Source organism: Pseudophryne corroboree, chromosome 6, assembly GCF_028390025.1.
Source record: "Pseudophryne corroboree isolate aPseCor3 chromosome 6, aPseCor3.hap2, whole genome shotgun sequence".
NCBI lineage: Eukaryota > Metazoa > Chordata > Amphibia > Anura > Myobatrachidae > Pseudophryne > Pseudophryne corroboree.
In genome coordinates this window covers 647606899-647627154 of record NC_086449.1, presented here as the reverse complement: position 1 = coordinate 647627154, position 20256 = coordinate 647606899, and the positions used below count along the sequence as shown (strand labels likewise).

At 46.1% G+C, this 20256-nt stretch overlaps 1 protein-coding gene across 11 annotated transcripts in view; it reads right to left on the bottom strand.

Moving 5' to 3' along the window:
- LOC134933186 (uncharacterized) overlaps positions 1 to 20256 on the bottom strand; it is a 495026-nt gene that overhangs the window by 200469 nt on the left and 274301 nt on the right. For all 11 annotated transcript variants that reach the window (XM_063928206.1, XM_063928207.1, XM_063928204.1 and 8 more), the window contains 3 exons: positions 15223 to 15357; positions 13827 to 13866; positions 11675 to 11730 (listed from right to left, as the gene is read on the bottom strand). In XM_063928206.1, coding sequence (XP_063784276.1) covers positions 11675 to 11730; positions 13827 to 13866; positions 15223 to 15357 — 231 coding nt within the window. The remainder of the gene's footprint in view (positions 1 to 11674; positions 11731 to 13826; positions 13867 to 15222; positions 15358 to 20256) is intronic.

Sequence of the window (20256 nt, the reverse complement as noted above, 5' to 3'; positions counted from 1 at the left end):
CGTTTAGACAATGAGGCCACATTTGTATTAAGAGTACTTAACATTGTAAGCAAATCAGGTGTCGGCTGTGCAGACAGAGCCATCTCCAGACCCGTATCTGCGCTCCCAGCAACCTCCTCCGGGGAGTAACACTCAGCTTCAGACATGCCAACACGTAGTACCGACACACACACACTGCCTCAGCTAGGGGACAGACCCACAAGGAAGCACGGATAGAGACAACACAGAGGGAGTATGCCAGCTCACACCCCAGCGCCCATATATCCCACCAAACGATATATGTGTAAAGCGCTGCTGTTACTATATATAGATATGCACCAAATCTGTGCCCCCCCCCCCCCCCCGATTTGCTCCCTTTTACTTGAATTGGAGCTTGGAGGTCCCGGGCCAGCGTCTCATGCAGCGGCTGTGGATGAGAGAAAATGGCGCTGGTGAGCTGTGCGGCTAAGCCCCGCCCCTTCCCGGCGCGCTTCAGACCCGCTAAAATTTTAAATTGAAATGCTGGCGGGGGTACGGGAAACGGTGCCCGGGCACCGAAAATGCCTTCTGCCAGCTTCAAAAGACCCAGTAACATGCTGCCCAGGGCGCTCCCCCCCCAGCGCCCTGCACCCGCAAGTGCCGTTGGTGCAGTGTGTGGGAGCATGCTGCGCTGCTACCCCGTTACTGAAGTCTTCTGCCGTCTGATGTCTTCGGTTCTTCACATACTCACCCGGCTTCTTTCTTCTGGCTTCTGTGAGGGGGGTGATGGTGCGGCTCCGGGAACAAGCAGCTAGGCGAACCAAGTGATCGAACCCTCTGGAGCTAATGGTGTCCAGTAGCCTAAGAAGCAGAGCCCTTAACTAAGTAGAACTAGGTCTGACTTCTCTCCCCTCAGTCCCACGATGCAGGGAGCCTATAGCCAGCAGGTCTCCCTGAAAATAAAAAACCTACCAAAGTCTTTTCTAGAGAAACTCAGGAGAGCTCCCCTAGTGTGTGTCCCATCACTCCTGGGCACAAAGTCTAACTGAGGTCTGGAGGAGGGGTATAGAGGGAGGAGCCAGTTCACACCCAGTCAAAGTCTTTTCAGTGTGCCCAAGCTCCTGCGGATCCCGTCTATACCCCATGGTCCTTTTGGAGTCCCCAGCATCCTCTAGGACGTAAGAGAACATAGCATAAGAGGGGGGAAAAACGTACCATACATTACATGTATGCGTTCATACTGCACATTGCAACTGTACAATAGACTCGAAATACAGTAGTCGACATATTATACATGTTAGACTTTTAATATATTGGTCAGCTGGTGGACAACTAGTGGGAAGAAGCTTTTAATGGATCTGGTTGACTTCGCGGGAATGGACCTGTAGCGCCTGCCTGATAGAAGCGGTTCAAACAGTTTGTGACCTGGGTGCTGCATATCTGCCACGATTTTCTCTGCTCGCTTCCTGACCCTTGACTGGTATAATTCCTGGACGGGAGCGAGTTCAGCCCCAGCGATCTTTTCAGCTGTCCTCACCCCCCTTTGCAGCCTTCATCTGTCACTCTCATTGGCAGCTCCATACCAGACTGTGATCGAGGAACACAGGACCAATTCTACGATCGCTGTGTAGAAGATGAGCAGCAGCTTCTGCGGGATGTTGAATTTCCAGAGTTGCCTCAGAAAGAACATCCGTTGCTGGGCCTTCTTTACGACAGTGATTATGTTGGGTCCCCATTTGAGATCTCAGGAAATTTTTGACCCTAGGAATTTGAAGGAGTCGACCCACAAAACCACACTGTCTGCTATTATGAGTGGTTGCATGGCATTGGGTTTCCTTCTGAAGTCCACCACCATCTCAACTGTTTTGAGGGGATTTAGGTCAAGGCTGTTCCTGCCGCACCACTGCATTAGCCATTACACTTCACGTCTGTATGCAGATTCATCATCGTCCTTGATTAAGCTGATGACGGTGGTGTCGTCTGCAAATGTTAGAATTTTTACTGATTGCTCGCCCGAGGTGCAGTTGTTGGTATAGAGAGAGCAGCAGGGGGGAGAGGATACATCCTTGAGGGGCCCCCCGTGCTGATCGTACGCCCACTAGACGTGAATGACCCAGCTTTATTTATTTATTTAATATTACCAGTTATTTATATAGTGCACACATATTCCGCAGCGCTTTACAGAGAATATTTGTACATTCACATCAGTCCCTGCCCAAGTGGAGCTTACAATCTACATTCCTACCACATGTACACGCACACACATTCACGTTAGGGTTCATTTTGTTGGGATCCAATTAAACTACCAGTATATTTTTGGATTGTGGGAGGAAACCGGAGTACCCGGAGGAAACCCACGCAAGCACGTGGAGAATATACAAACTGCACACAGTTAGGGCCATGGTGGGAATCGAACCCGTGACCTCAGTGCTGTGAGGCAGTAATGCTAACCATTACACCATCTGTACTGCTTTCACCACCTGTTTCCTTGTTGTCAGGAAGTCGACGATCCAGACGCATGTTGATTCTGGGACCCCTATGGAGAGGAGTTTGGCTTGCAGGATACTGGGGACGATTGTGTTGAATGCCGAACTGAAGTCGACAAATAGGACCCTCGCATAAGAGCCCAGTCGGTCTAGGTGCTGTAGGATGTAGTGCAGCCCCAAGTTAACTGCGTCCTCGACACTCCTGTTCCGAGGGCCATGGATGGAGCAGCAGCTGGGGGGAGAGCCAGCGGGGAAGGGGCCCGTGGCTGGAGCAGCAGGGGGAGTGCCAGTGAAAGGGGTGAGCCAGCGGGGCTGTGGCTAGGCTATCACTGGGCTGGGGGACAGCACTAGTACTCACTGGGGCAGTGGCTTCCACGCTGCCTTCTCCGTTGGCTGTCCCATGGGAGCCATTGCCGGCCTTTCCAGGAGCCGGGTCTCCAGGTCGCGGGCTGAGGGGCACTCTTATTCCTCTGTACCCAGAGTGCGTACTGCTTCCTGAGGTGCTTGCCGGGGCTCCAGGCTTGAGGGCATCGCCAGCGATTCTCTTACAGGCGCACCACAAAAGGGTCACCGTGTGGGTTCCGGGCGGCCAGCCAAACGTTTTCCGATGGGGCGCCTCTTCTCCTTGATGGCGAGGTCACCGCCATACTTCTGGCTGCTCCAGCTTCACTGCCCCCACACAGGACGACGAGATCAGCGAGAACTGCCAGAAGCTCCAGTGAGTTTGGCCGAGGCGCAAGTCCTGAGAACCCCAGAATTTCCTCTCTGCTGTGTCCGACAGTGCAGAGCAGCACAGAGGCAGCCATCCGCGGCGACATCTTGAACTAATTTATAATGTTATGTGATCCAAAAATTATAATGGGTTCATGAACAGAGTTATTGCTATAACCTATTGCTGCTCTTTAATCCAATGGGTATATTTGAAACAAGTGATAAATAAAATAACTGCTTTTTCTGTTTCTCATTTAGTCAATTATTCCAGGACAAAGCAGGCTTGTGGAAAAGTGTTGGAATCCAATACCTGTTGTATAGGTGTGAAAAATCTCAGTGTGAGAGGCTTTTGAAGTAGATTTCTTGTGGGGGTAGTGATAACATGTGTCCTGGGGAATGGCTGGGGTCCTGCAATTTGAAAAGAACAGTGTCCCTTCAGCAATTCAGAGCCTGAATATACTGTATATTATATTAGTTGATTAATGCAAGACGTCAGAGTTATTTGTTGCTCAGAGAACAGAGGTGAATGATGTCTAAGTGAGGGGCTGGATGGAGCCAAAGATAGGTTGTATTCCACAGTACCTTGTCTGGGATGTCCAATGCAGAGTACAGTAGATGCCAAACTGAAGGACCTCTCAGTGGAGAGATGCAGAGGTTTGAATCTAGTGTGTATCTCAGTGCAGGAATGCAATCCATTGGTTTTGATGAGATGTCTGCGTAGAGAAGTATAAGTTAGAGGTAAGTCCTTGGATATTTATGATGATTCATAGGTCAGTTGTGTTGAATTTAAGCTGTTTTATTGAGATGATCAGGAGCATGCAGAAGGTGAGGCAGCCATTTTGGGCGCCATATCTATAATAAGTGTGATCAGAGTAAAGGAAAAGGCAGCTGCCACAGATGCAGACCTCTACTATTGGTTCTAGAGGTATTATCATTTCTCAGGTATTGTTCATTACACGAACACTACAAATCACTGTTTACAGGAACTGAGAATTTATGTTACCACTGACACTTTAATGCGAATTTAAAAAAAAATTACTGCCAAAATAAACATTTGAAAATTACTTAGTAAATATTAGAGATGAGCGCCGGAAATTTTTCGGGTTTTGTGTTTTGGTTTTGGGTTCGGTTCCGCGGCCGTGTTTTGGGTTCGACCGCGTTTTGGCAAAACCTCACCGAATTTTTTTTGTCGGATTCGGGTGTGTTTTGGATTCGGGTGTTTTTTTCAAAAAACACTAAAAAACAGCTTAAATCATAGAATTTGGGGGTCATTTTGATCCCAAAGTATTATTAACCTCAAAAACCATAATTTACACTCATTTTCAGTCTATTCTGAATACCTCACACCTCACAATATTATTTTTAGTCCTAAAATTTGCACCTAGGTCGCTGGATGACTAAGCTAAGCGACCCTAGTGGCCGACACAAACACCGGGCCCATCTAGGAGTGTCACTGCAGTGTCACGCAGGATGTCCCTTCCAAAAAACCCTCCCCAAACAGCACATGACGCAAAGAAAAAAAGAGGCGCAATGAGGTAGCTGTGTGAGTAAGATAAGCGACCCTAGTGGCCGACACAAACACCGGGCCCATCTAGGAGTGTCACTGCAGTGTCACGCAGGATGTCCCTTCCAAAAAACCCTCCCCAAACAGCACATGACGCAAAGAAAAAAAGAGGCGCAATGAGGTAGCTGTGTGAGTAAGATAAGCGACCCTAGTGGCCGACACAAACACCGGGCCCATCTAGGAGTGTCACTGCAGTGTCACGCAGGATGTCCCTTCCAAAAAACCCTCCCCAAACAGCACATGACGCAAAGAAAAAAAGAGGCGCAATGAGGTAGCTGTGTGAGTAAGATAAGCGACCCTAGTGGCCGACACAAACACCGGGCCCATCTAGGAGTGGCACTGCAGTGTCATGCAGGATGTCCCTTCCAAAAAACCCTCCCCAAACAGCACATGACGCAAAGAAAAATTAAAGAAAAAAGAGGTGCAAGATGGAATTGTCCTTGGGCCCTCCCACCCACCCTTATGTTGTATAAACAGGACATGCACACTTTAACCAACCCATCATTTCAGTGACAGGGTCTGCCACACGACTGTGACTGAAATGACGGGTTGGTTTGGACCCCCACCAAAAAAGAAGCAATTAATCTCTCCTTGCACAAACTGGCTCTACAGAGGCAAGATGTCCACCTCATCATCATCCTCCGATATATCACCGTGTACATCCCCCTCCTCACAGATTATCAATTCGTCCCCACTGGAATCCACCATCTCAGCTCCCTGTGTACTTTGTGGAGGCAATTGCTGCTGGTCAATGTCTCCACGGAGGAATTGATTATAATTCATTTTAATGAACATCATCTTCTCCACATTTTCTGGATGTAACCTCGTACGCCGATTGCTGACAAGGTGAGCGGCGGCACTAAACACTCTTTCGGAGTACACACTTGTGGGAGGGCAACTTAGGTAGAATAAAGCCAGTTTGTGCAAGGGCCTCCAAATTGCCTCTTTTTCCTGCCAGTATAAGTACGGACTGTGTGATGTGCCTACTTGGATGCGGTCACTCATATAATCCTCCACCATTCTTTCAATGGTGAGAGAATCATATGCAGTGACAGTAGACGACATGTCCGTAATCGTTGTCAGGTCCTTTAGTCCGGACCAGATGTCAGCATCAGCAGTCGCTCCAGACTGCCCTGCATCACCGCCAGCGGGTGGGCTCGGAATTCTGAGCCTTTTCCTCGCACCCCCAGTTGCGGGAGAATGTGAAGGAGGAGATGTTGACAGGTCGCGTTCCGCTTGACTTGACAATTTTCTCACCAGCAGGTCTTTCAACCCCAGCAGACTTGTGTCTGCCGGAAAGAGAGATCCAAGGTAGGCTTTAAATCTAGGATCGAGCACGGTGGCCAAAATGTAGTGCTCTGATTTCAACAGATTGACCACCCGTGAATCCTTGTTAAGCGAATTAAGGGCTCCATCCACAAGTCCCACATGCCTAGCGGAATCGCTCCGTGTTAGCTCCTCCTTCAATGTCTCCAGCTTCTTCTGCAAAAGCCTGATGAGGGGAATGACCTGACTCAGGCTGGCAGTGTCTGAACTGACTTCACGTGTGGCAAGTTCAAAGGGCATCAGAACCTTGCACAACGTTGAAATCATTCTCCACTGCACTTGAGACAGGTGCATTCCACCTCCTATATCGTGCTCAATTGTATAGGCTTGAATGGCCTTTTGCTGCTCCTCCAACCTCTGAAGCATATAGAGGGTTGAATTCCACCTCGTTACCACTTCTTGCTTCAGATGATGGCAGGGCAGGTTCAGTAGTTTTTGGTGGTGCTCCAGTCTTCTGTACGTGGTGCCTGTACGCCGAAAGTGTCCCGCAATTCTTCTGGCCACCGACAGCATCTCTTGCACGCCCCTGTCGTTTTTTAAAAAATTCTGCACCACCAAATTCAAGGTATGTGCAAAACATGGGACGTGCTGGAATTTGCCCATATTTAATGCACACACAATATTGCTGGCGTTGTCCGATGCCACAAATCCACAGGAGAGTCCAATTGGGGTAAGCCATTCCGCGATGATCTTCCTCAGTTGCCGTAAGAGGTTTTCAGCTGTGTGCGTATTCTGGAAAGCGGTGATACAAAGCGTAGCCTGCCTAGGAAAGAGTTGGCGTTTGCGAGATGCTGCTACTGGTGCCGCCGCTGCTGTTCTTGCGGCGGGAGTCCATACATCTACCCAGTGGGCTGTCACAGTCATATAGTCCTGACCCTGCCCTGCTCCACTTGTCCACATGTCCGTGGTTAAGTGGACATTGGGTACAACTGCATTTTTTAGGACACTGGTGAGTCTTTTTCTGACGTTCGTGTACATTCTCGGTATCGCCTGCCTAGAGAAGTGGAACCTAGATGGTATTTGGTAACGGGGGCACACTGCCTCAATAAATTGTCTAGTTCCCTGTGAACTAACGGCGGATACCGGACGCACGTCTAACACCAACATAGTTGTCAAGGCCTCAGTTATCCGCTTTGCAGCAGGATGACTGCTGTGATATTTCATCTTCCTCGCAAAGGACTGTTGGACAGTCAATTGCTTACTGGAAGTAGTACAAGTGGGCTTACGACTTCCCCTCTGGGATGACCATCGACTCCCAGCAGCAACAAATGCAGCGCCAGCAGCAGTAGGCGTTACACGCAAGGATGCATCGGAGGAATCCCAGGCAGGAGAGGACTCGTCAGAATTGCCAGTGACATGGCCTGCAGGACTATTGGCATTCCTGGGGAAGGAGGAAATTGACACTGAGGGAGTTGGTGGGGTGGTTTGCGTGAGCTTGGTTACAAGAGGAAGGGATTTACTGGTCAGTGGACTGCTTCCGCTGTCGCCCAAAGTTTTTGAACTTGTCACTGACTTATTATGAATGCGCTGCAGGTGACGTATAAGGGAGGATGTTCCGAGGTGGTTAACGTCCTTACCCCTACTTATTACAGCTTGACAAAGGCAACACACGGCTTGACACCTGTTGTCCGCTTTTCTGTTGAAATACCTCCACACTGAAGAGCTGATTTTTTTGGTATTTTCACCAGGCATGTCAACGGCCATATTCCTCCCACGGACAACAGGTGTCTCCCCGGGTGCCTGACTTAAACAAACCACCTCACCATCAGAATCCTCCTGGTCAATTTCCTCCCCAGCGCCAGCAACACCCATATCCTCCTCATCCTGGTGTACTTCAACACTGACATCTTCAATCTGACTATCAGGAACTGGACTGCGGGTGCTCCTTCCAGCACTTGCAGGGGGCGTGCAAATGGTGGAAGGCGCATGCTCCTCACGTCCAGTGTTGGGAAGGTCAGGCATCGCAACCGACACAATTGGACTCTCCTTGTGGATTTGGGATTTCGAAGAACGCACAGTTCTTTGCGGTGCTTTTGCCAGCTTGAGTCTTTTCAGTTTTCTAGCGAGAGGCTGAGTGCTTCCATCCTCATGTGAAGCTGAACCACTAGCCATGAACATAGGCCAGGGCCTCAGCCGTTCCTTGCCACTCCGTGTGGTAAATGGCATATTGGCAAGTTTACGCTTCTCCTCCGACAATTTTATTTTAGGTTTTGGAGTCCTTTTTTTAATGATATTTGGTGTTATGGATTTGACATGCTCTGTACTATGACATTGGGCATCGGCCTTGGCAGACGACGTTGCTGGCATTTCATCGTCTCGGCCATGACTAGTGGCAGCAGCTTCAGCACGAGGTGGAAGTGGATCTTGATCTTTCCCTAATTTTGGAACCTCAACATTTTTGTTCTCCATATTTTAATAGGCACAACTAAAAGGCACCTCATGTAAACAATGGAGATGGATGGATACTAGTATACTTATGGATGGACTGCCGAGTGCCGACACAGAGGTAGCTACAGCCGTGGACTACCGTACTGTACTGTGTCTATTGCTAATATAGACTGGATGATAATGAGATGTAGTATGTATAAAGAAGAAAGAAAAGAAAAAACCACGGGTAGGTGGTATACAATTATGGATGGACTGCCGAGTGCCGACACAGAGGTAGCTACAGCCGTGGACTACCGTACTGTACTGTGTCTGCTGCTAATATAGACTGGTTGATAATGAGATGTAGTATGTATAAAGAAGAAAGAAAAAAAAAAACACGGGTAGGTGGTATACAATTATGGATGGACTGCCGAGTGCCGACACAGAGGTAGCTACAGCCGTGGACTACCGTACTGTACTGTGTCTGCTGCTAATATAGACTGGATGATAATGAGATGTAGTATGTATAAAGAAGAAAGAAAAAAAAAACACGGGTAGGTGGTATACAATTATGGATGGACTGCCGAGTGCCGACACAGAGGTAGCTACAGCCGTGGACTACCGTACTGTACTGTGTCTGCTGCTAATATAGACTGGTTGATAATGAGATGTAGTATGTATAAAGAAGAAAGAAAAAAAAACCACGGGTAGGTGGTATACAATTATGGATGGACTGCCGAGTGCCGACACAGAGGTAGCTACAGCCGTGGACTACCGTACTGTACTGTGTCTGCTGCTAATATAGACTGGATGATAATGAGATGTAGTATGTATGTATAAAGAAGAAAGAAAAAAAAAACCACGGGTAGGTGGTATACAATTATGGATGGACTGCCGAGTGCCGACACAGAGGTAGCTACAGCCGTGAACTACCGTACTGTGTCTGCTGCTAATATAGACTGGTTGATAATGAGATGTAGTATGTATAAAGAAGAAAGAAAAAAAAAAACACGGGTAGGTGGTATACAATTATGGATGGACTGCCGAGTGCCGACACAGAGGTAGCTACAGCCGTGGACTACCGTACTGTACTGTGTCTGCTGCTAATATAGACTGGATGATAATGAGATGTAGTATGTATAAAGAAGAAAGAAAAAAAAAACCACGGGTAGGTGGTATACAATTATGGATGGACTGCCGAGTGCCGACACAGAGGTAGCTACAGCCGTGAACTACCGTACTGTGTCTGCTGCTAATATAGACTGGTTGATAATGAGATGTAGTATGTATAAAGAAGAAAGAAAAAAAAAAAAACACGGGTAGGTGGTATACAATTATGGATGGACTGCCGAGTGCCGACACAGAGGTAGCTACAGCCGTGGACTACCGTACTGTACTGTGTCTGCTGCTAATATAGACTGGATGATAATGAGATGTAGTATGTATAAAGAAGAAAGAAAAAAAAAAACCACGGGTAGGTGGTATACAATTATGGATGGACTGCCGAGTGCCGACACAGAGGTAGCTACAGCCGTGGACTACCATACTGTACTGTGTCTGCTGCTAATATAGACTGGTTGATAATGAGATGTAGTATGTATAAAGAAGAAAGAAAAAAAAAACCACGGGTAGGTGGTATACAATTATGGATGGACTGCCGAGTGCCGACACAGAGGTAGCTACAGCCGTGGACTACCGTACTGTACTGTGTCTGCTGCTAATATAGACTGGATGATAATGAGATGTAGTATGTATGTATAAAGAAGAAAGAAAAAAAAAACCACGGGTAGGTGGTATACAATTATGGATGGACTGCCGAGTGCCGACACAGAGGTAGCTACAGCCGTGAACTACCGTACTGTGTCTGCTGCTAATATAGACTGGTTGATAATGAGATGTAGTATGTATAAAGAAGAAAGAAAAAAAAACCACGGGTAGGTGGTATACAATTATGGATGGACTGCCGAGTGCCGACACAGAGGTAGCTACAGCCGTGGACTACCGTACTGTACTGTGTCTTCTGCTAATATAGACTGGATGATAATGAGATGTAGTATGTATAAAGAAGAAAGAAAAAAAAAACCACGGGTAGGTGGTATACAATTATGGATGGACTGCCGAGTGCCGACACAGAGGTAGCTACAGCCGTGAACTACCGTACTGTGTCTGCTGCTAGTAGACTGGATGATAAATAATGATATAAAAAATATATATATATCACTACTGCAGCCGGACAGGTATATATTATATAATGACGGACCTGCTGGAGTGGACACTGTCTGTCAGCAGAATGAGTTTTTTAATTTTTATAGAATAAAAAAACACCACACAAGTCACACGACGAGTGTACTTTTTCAGGCAGACATTCAATCACAATATACTATACTGGTGGTCAGTGTGGTCAGGTCACTGGTCACAGTGGTCAGTGGTCAGTCACACTGGCAGTGGCACTCTGGCAGCAAAAGTGTGCACTGTTTAATATGTACTCCTGGCTCCTGCTATAACCTATAACTGCTCCCCAGTCTCCCCCACAATTAAGCTGTGTGAGCACAGTCAGATATTATACATAGATGATGCAGCACACTGGGCTGAGCACAGATATGGTATGTGAGTGTGACTGAGTCACTGTGTATCGTTTTTTTCAGGCAGAGAACAAGAACAGAACGGATTATTAAATAATAATAAATTATAAAACTGCACTGGTGGTCAGGTCACTGGTCATCAGTCACTAGTATAACTCCTCCTAAGCTCCAGTAAGTAAATGAAGTGTCTCACTCTCACTCTCCTATCTATTTTAATTTCTAAACGGAGAGGACGCCAGCCACGTCCTCTCCCTATCAATCTCAATGCACGTGTGAAAATGGCCGCGACGCGCGGCTCCTTATATAGAATCCGAGTCTCGCGATAGAATCCGAGCCTCGCGAGAATCCGACAGCGTGATGATGACGTTCGGGCGCGCTCGGGTTAACCGAGCAAGGCGGGAAGATCCGAGTCGCTCGGACCCGTGTAAAAAAACATGAAGTTCGGGCGGGTTCGGATTCAGAGAAACCGAACCCGCTCATCTCTAGTAAATATATGCTCAGTTGTAAGTAGAGCAATTTATACAGATGGCCAGAAAGATTTTTAACAAGTTTATTCTAGGTGTACCTGAGGACTTTAGTGTTCAGTTTCCAATTGATTTAATAAAAATTAATTGCTGACTGGGAGATATAAGAGAATCTGCAACCAATGTTTATTGTATAATAGGGTTACTGTTAAATACCTGATACTAAAGTGGATACAAGATACTTCTCAGAATCTTGCAGCTGTGTCGGATAACTGAAAATAAAGAAAAATACGTAAAGAAACAGTTATCCTTAATAAATGTGGAGCTTCCATCTGCTCGCAAATCTCGATTATTTTAACACCACATTTTATAAAGAAGATTACATAATAGCGCTGAAAATAAAGCCCCTTTCGGATAAATAAGAGTAATTACTTAAACTTGCATTATGGTTTGCATTTGCAGGTGTGGCCACTAGAGTGCAGTATTGTCCCACACGCGATGAGTACAGAGAACAGACTTTTCTCTGTTCAGCTCTGTCCAACAGCACAAACTCTCAAATTGAACTGAAAAACTAAACAAAAAAAATACGATCGGAGAACACCTATTATAAAAGAGCGAAATGACAAGTAGTTACACCAATACAACTGTGACCAATATTTGTACCTCCTATAAAATATCAGAATGCAAGCCAACATGATGATCTGTGAACTGGAAAATATATAACGAGGGCATATGGCTCATTTCTTTGGTTTGTAACTTTAGAAACGCACCATAATACAGGACTTGTGGTTAGACCTAGTACTTAGATGACACAGGCAGCCACGTCACCAATATTACAGTGAACTCTTACAGCAGACGCGTGGCATAATATTCATGTCTTTGTAGCTTTGCTGACATTCATTTTCTTTTCTAGAAAGTACTATTGTTCCATGAACCATCATATTTCTACTCAAGCTTCTTCAGCCAACAAAAATGGACAAAGGGGGTCATTTCGACCCGATCGCTCGCTGCAGTTTGTCGCAGCGCAGCGATCGGGTCGGAAACTGCGCATGCGCCGGTGCCGCAGTGCACCTAGCGATCGCCTCTGAGACAGAGGTGGTCGCTAGCCGGGAGGGGGCTGAACGGCGGCGTTAAGCCGCCGTTTAGAGGGAGCGGTCCGGCCAACGCAGGCGTGGCCGAACCGTTGGGGGGGGGGCGGGCCACGGTGGCTGCGTGACGTCTCACGCAGCCAGCGGGAGCGACGAGCAACTCCCAGCCAGCCGCAGGAGCTGCGCTGGCCGGGAGTTACTCCTCAAATACAAAGGCATCGCCGCTGTGCGGGACTGACATGCGGGGTGGACTAGCCCTGTGCTGGGCGTCCACCCGCATGTCTGAGTTAACGATCGTACGCTATACACTCTGCACCCTCTCGTTACTCATCCACTAATAGCCCTTGCTACTATGGCTGGCTCTCTATATCAATTACAGCGATCCATCAGAAATGTACAGTATTTGGGCCCTCATTTCGAGTTGATTGCAACCAAGCAACTTTTTGCTGCTGGTGCGATCAACTAATCTCCGCCTATGGGGGAGTGTATTTTAGCATAGCAGGGCTGCGATCGCTTGTGCAACCCTGCTATGTTAAAAAACGTTTCCTGCAAAACAAGACCAGCCCTGGACATATTTACCCTGTGCGACGGATCCAGCGATGATGGGCTCGGCTTTGACATCAGACATCCGCCCTCCATTCGGCTGGATACGCCTGCGTTTTTCTTACCACTCCCCAAAAATGGTCTCCAGCGGTCAGTTGACGCCCCGGAATGCCTTCCTGCAGTCAATCTTCTTGCGATCGTTGCTGCGACCGCTTTTTCAGCTGTCAGCGTCGTTGCCGTCGTCGGGCAACGTCGCGCGTGCGCATTGTGGCCCCCGCGCGTGCAGTAGTGACCCGGTCGCAGCTGTGCGAACGAAAGCACTCGGCGATCGGGTCGGAATGACCCCCTTGGTGTGCTGCCCAGCTCTTAAAAAAAAAAGTCTAAAAACATGAAAAGCTTCACCCTCTAGTGGCCAAACCTATAAATAGCAATAAAGAGGGCAGTTAACATTCCCATTACCCATGTCAGAGAGGAGCAAGACTTTAAGTTCTACTGTACAAAGTTCAGTCACTTACACATATTGTATGATTCTCTAGAGACTCTAGAATACAATGCAGTCTCAGACTGTCACTGACAGTTTTGAATAATAGATGATCCATACTGTATGTTGCATAAATGCAATTTATACTACAAAACAGATAACCAGAAGAAAAAAAACATTTTAAATATAAAGTTGTTGTTTTTTGTTTTAATTGTGGAAGGTCTTTATGAACGACCTTGAATTTGCACTCTATTACCTTTTGCTTGGGTAAAAGGAGGAATTGTTGGTAATGGGACCTGCATATGAAACATAACATACTCAATATATCAGAACAAGGTAGTATTTTAATATAAGAAATGCTGACATTTTGTTTTAATTATTAACAAAACCAACAATACATATGTAAAAATCACAAGAGACATTTCTAATTACATAAAATTGTGTAAATTATCTCATAACTAATTCTTTGAGATCGTCTCAGTCCAGCGTCCCCTAGCAACACCTTTCAAAGCTTCATTAAGAGGATATCCTACAACATACTGTATTCACACAGAGACGCTAAATAAAGTGTAGATGAAGCAGATAATGAATAGGAGGCAATGCTTCTCCCAACCATATAGAGGGGTGGGGAACCTCCGGCCCGCGGGCCAAATAAGACCCGCGAAGCCGTTTGGTCCGGCCCACCCGCTCCTCTCAGTGAGACACGCCGCCGCACAGTCCGGCGGCAGCGTGTCTCAGCTGTCACCACACGGAGGAGAGCGCGGCTATTGTCGGGTGGCGGCGAAGGCGGCGGCGTGTAGGACTTGAAACCAGCCGCCGGTTCGTGAGCCAATCAGGAGCAGCGGCTGCCGGTCCGCGAGCTCTGATTGGCTCTCGAACCGGCGGCTGGTTTCAAGTCTTACACGCCACCGCCCAACATAGCCGCGCTCTCCTCCGTGTACCCGCCGAAAGGAGCGGTAAGCGGGACGGGGGGGGGGGGGGCATCTGTATACCTGGCACTGTGGGGGTCATCTGTATACCTGGCACTGTGGGGGCATCTGTATACCTGGCACTGTGGGGACATCTGTATACCTAGCACTGTGGGGACATCTGTATACCTGGCACTGGGGGGCATCTGTATACCTGGCACTGTGAGGGGCATCTGTATACCTGGCACTGTGGGGACATTCTGTATACCTGGCACTGTGAGGGGCATTTGTATACCTGGCACTGTGGGGGCATCTGTATACCTGGCACTGTGAGGGGCATATGTGTATAACGTCCCATTTTAACTGGCCACACCCATTTTTTTGGCGTGCGCGGGGGCAGACTTGTATGGCCCCCGAAAGATTTTATAAATATCCAAATGGCCCTCGGTAGAAAAAAGGTTCCCCACCCCTGATATAGAAGTAGACCAACTGCGGTTGCAAGAGCTCTATAAAACAGGTACAAATGCTATTTTATATTTTTGGGGAGCTCATATATCCAAATGTGTCAGTATTTGCTGTATGAAGGGGCGGCAGTCCGCACTGCTAATAATACTGTACTGACAGACATCATTGGGGGGGGGGGGGGGGGGGGGGGATTGCCATTTATTCACTCCAGGAGAAAAAGTTATTATTATAAACATGTAGGTTTGCAAATAATACAATAAAGTTATAAATACGACTCACTGAACATAAAAAATTCTGCAGGTCCAATCAGCTCATTGATTGGCATTGCATTACTAATTTCCAGAAGTGTAGAATTCTTCTTCTTCCACCTTGTCTGGTCAAGCAGGCTGGCATCAGACTCACATTTTGAGACATCTTCAGGGAAAAAATGGAAAATAACATTTTAAAAAAAGTATTTAAGTAATAGAAAATATACTCTATTAACTAAAAATATAAGCATATATAAATTAAAAAAAACAAGCCCATCAATAAACTATGATGCGTACTGAATAATGTAGAAAAAGATGTAGATAATCGACTCAGAGCCACATGGTATAACATGCAGCAGACAACCACCATAAGCAGAGTGGATAGTAAAAAGGGCCTAGAGCAGCCATCACAGAAAGCTAGGGATAAAGCACGCAGTAACACAAACATGTTCAGGTTTCTGAAGGGTGGGTGTTTGGCCACATATTGTTTAAAAAACAAAACAAAAGGAAAATACAGGGAAACGGACTACTGTCAATGAAACAACACTGTAAATAAGTGCAAGACACTGCATTGCATCAACACAAAAACCTGCTTTTAAACTTTGTATGTTCAGCACTATTTCCTGGGCACTATTTGGCGGATCAGACAGGTATTCTTAGGACTGATAAAACACTTCTTGTTATCCTATCAGCGGTGAGTAGGAAAGCTATTTTACAACAATGGATTCATAACTCTGCTCCCACCATCTCGATGGTGACTTCTAGATTATTATTTTTTTAGTTCACCATGGACTGGCTCGAGGCATCTATTCACAAGGAGAAATTAACCCCCGCTTTATTACAGTGCTGGGATAAATATATTCAGACACTTCCCATAAATACCAAACAGGCAATACAAAAATGCTTCCAGTCCACCTCATGGTACTTGCTTCAACTCATAGACCACCAAAAACCTCTAGGCCTTTAATTATTATACTCTTTCATTCCTTCTTTTGACTCTTCCTCCACTCTTCTATATGCTTCATTATCTGCTGGGCTGATTGGTTTTTTTTCTTTTGAATTTGACGGATACCTCTATGGATGAATTGACGACCCGTAGTCTCTGGAAGGCCTTATATATACACAGGCTTATTGAATTCTTTTTTTTATTTTTTTACTTATTTACATGTTATTTTTATTTTTTGTTATTGTGTTCATATCTGGGGAAATGGATAAGCTGTTTTTATGTAGGTGGAAGATGACGGTTTCATATATTTTTCTTTTCTCAAATTTTTATTTTAATCTTTCAACACTCCACTATTCAATGTTACACTTATGTTTTTCTGTTGGAACGATTAGATATATTTGTTGGAAAATTTTGAAAACATGTTTCGATTTCTCATTAGTGTAATGTCAGATTGAATATTTCATTTTCTGCAATTTTATGATTGGATGAACCTAGACACAGGTTGCCATACAATACTGTTCAAATATTCTATATCTCAGATTGCTCCACTTACATATTTTGTATTGTGAGAAATCTTAATAAAAACAATTTGAAAAAATAAATAAAAATACTTTGTATGTTCAAATTATTTTTTCTAGAAATAAATGGTATTTATAATTCAAATGTAATATTATTCTAATGATCATGTCATGGAAACATTGTCATGTCTCATGCCTGTATCAATTATGACATTTGATTTTCCAGTGTCACACAATTGCTTCTTCAGATATGTGTCCTCATACACTAATGCTGCAGTTCAAACATCCCTTCTCAGAACATAAGGTCCCGTGCGACTTGGCTCGTGCCAAGCACCTTTTTCACCCAAAAGTGCATCTTAATCGCAATGCAAACCTGTGTCAGGAGAAAGCACTGTTTAATTTGATATGTGACACTAGTATATCTATAGTCTGAATCTGCATAAGAAGTGCTACATTGCAGCATTTGCAGTTTTTCTTCACACCAATATTTCCTGTGCTACATAAACAGATTCAGACAATTTAATCAGTGCAGTTCTGAGAGGCAGTTTTGTTGCATCACGTTGCGACTAAGGGCCTAATTCAGACCTGATCGCACCTCTGCGAATTTGCAGAGGTTTGTGATCGGATAGTCATCGCCCAGCCAGAGTGAAAATCCGCGATGTGCAAGTCTGCGTACGCCGTGCAAAAAGCATTGGAAACGCCGGTCAGCTGCAAATCCATTCGCAACGCACTCACCATCAAATAATTTTTCCAGTCTGTGCGTAGCCTGGGGCTTACTCCTACAGTGCGAAAAACAGGCTGATCGGGCCGGAGTTGACGTCACATACCCATCCTGAAAACGCTTGGGAATTCCTGCATTTTTCCTGACACTACCAGAAAACGGGCAGTTACCACCCCCCAAACGTTCGCATCCTGTCAATCTGCGTATGCCTTACAATCAAATAAGACGCAGAATATTTTTGCAGTTTGGCCTCGCACCTGCACATTACGATCTGTACGCATGCGCAGTCATTCGATAAATGTCCACTTTGCGAAATCGTACATTGATCAGGTCTGAATTAGGCCTTAAGATACATATTTGAGTGATAAAGACATAAAAAAAGCCCTACCCCACTTCGCTCACTCACGCCGCATGGCGTAGTGAGGATAGGTGTTTACGCACACATCTGTGTATGGATACAAGTTGAAATCAATGTCCCCAATCAATAGAACATAGAAAGATGGGACACCTTCGTTTAAAACTGTTAAACTAATAAGATATTGTTTGTGATCTGTGCGATGATCAGGCGATAACTCCTACATTAGAGAAAAAAATGGGGAAAAATATCACAGACTTAATCAGATAATAAGCCTTGATGCTAACAGAGTAGATCCGTGCACAACAGATTGTTTAAACACCAGCCAACCGCGTCTATAAGCATCTTAGAGCACCAGGAGAGACTCTGGGCCTAATTCAGATCTGATCACAGCAGCAAATTTTGTAAGCTATTGGGCAAAAACCATGGGGGTAATTCTGAGTTGATCGCAGCAGGAACTTTGTTAGCAGTTGGGCAAAACCATGTGCACTGCAGGGGAGGCAGATATAACATGTGCAGAGATAATTAGATTTGGGTGTGGTGTGTTCAATCTGCAATCTAAATTGCAGTGTAAAAATAAAGCAGCCAGTATTTACCCTGCACAGAAACAAAATAACCCACCCAAATCTAACTCTCTCTGCACATGTTATATCTGCCTCCCCTGCAGTGCACATGGTTTTGCCCAAATGCTAACAAAATTCCTGCTGCGATCAACTCAGAATTACCCTCCATGTACACTGCAGGTGGGGCAGATATAACATGCAGAGAGAGTTAGATTTGGGTGGGGTGTGTTCAAACTGAAATCTAAATTGCAGTGTAAAAATATCTACGTTATGGTAAGAACTTACCGTTGATAACAATATTTATGGTAAGAACTTTCCGTTGTTAAATCTCTTTCTGCTTGGTACACTGGGCTCCACAAGAATAGACATTGGGGGTGTAGAGTAGGATCTTGATACGAAGCACCAACAGGCTCAAAAGCTTTGACCTTCTTCCCAAGATGCATAGCGCCGCCTCCTATATTACCCCGCCTCCGTGCACAGGTGCTCAGTTTTGTTAACCAGCCCAATGCAGTAGCAAGTAAAAGAGACGACAACTGCAAGTTGCCACAAACACCACACTCTCCCGACAGGAGAAAGTGTCAGCGGCTATAGCCACACCAACCCAAAGAAGCTAAGTGCGTCAGGGTGGGCGCCTTGTGGAGCCCAGTGTATCTCGCAGAAAGAGATTTAACAAAGGTAAGTTCTTACCATAAATCTCATTTTCTGCTGCAGGGTACACTGGGCTCCACAAGGATAGACATTGGGGATGTCCTAAAGCAGTTCCTTATGGGAGGGGACACACTGTAGCAGGCACAAGAACCCGGCGTCCAAAGGAAGCATCCTGGGAAGCGGCAGTATCGAAGGCATAGAACCTTATGAACGTGTTCACTGAGGACCACGTAGCCGCCTTGCACAATTGTTCAAGAGTCGCACCACGGCGGGCCGCCCAAGAAGGTCCAACGGACCGAGTAGAATGGGCCGTAATGTGAGCAGGAGCTCACAGATAAGCCTTCACATAAGTTTGTGCAATCACCATTCTAATCCATCTGGACAAAGTCTGCTTGTGAGCAGGCCAGCCCCGTTTGTGAAATCCAAACAGCACAAAGAGAGAATCAGATTTCCTAATAGAAGCAGTTCTCTTCACATAGATACGGAGAGCCTGTACCACATCCAAAGACCGCTCTTTGGGAGACAGATCAGGAGAAACAAGTGCCGGAACCACAATCTCCTGATTAAGGTGGAACGAAGAAACCACCTTAGGTAAATATCCGGGACGAGTCCTAAGAACCGCCCGGTCAAGGTGAAATATCAGACATGGGGAACTACAAGACAAGGCACCCAAATCCGACACTCTTCTAGCTGAGGCAATAGCCAGCAGATACACCAACTTAAGGGAAAGCCACTTAAGATCAGCTGAACCAAGAGGTTCAAACGGAGACTCTTGTAACGCCTTCCCTAAACACCAACACGTCCCAAGTAGCCACAGGTGGGACATAGGGAGGTTGGATACACAACACACCCTGAGTAAAGGTATGCACATCAGGTAAGGTCGCAATTTTTCTCTGAAACCACACCGACAAGGCAGAAATGTGAACCTTGAGGGAGACCAGATGCAGGCCTAAGTCCAGGCCCTGCTGAAGAAAAGCCAAAAACTTGTTAGCGTCATAATTGTTAGATGCGCACCAAACAATGTAAGAATGCTAGACCCTATGGTAAATCCGAGCAGAAGCCGGTTTCCGGGCCCGCAACATAGTTTGAATTACCGCCTCAGAAAACCCTTTAGCCCTCAAGACGGAAGCTTCAAGAGCCACACCGTCAAAGACAGCCGGGCCAGGTCCTGGTAGACATAGGGGCCCTGAACGAGGAGGTCTGGGCGTTGTGGAAGTAGAATTGGACGCTCTGACGAGAGGCCCTGGAAGTCTGAGAACCAGTGCCGTCTGGGCCACGCTGGAGCTATGAGAAGCAAGATTCCTCCTTCCTGCT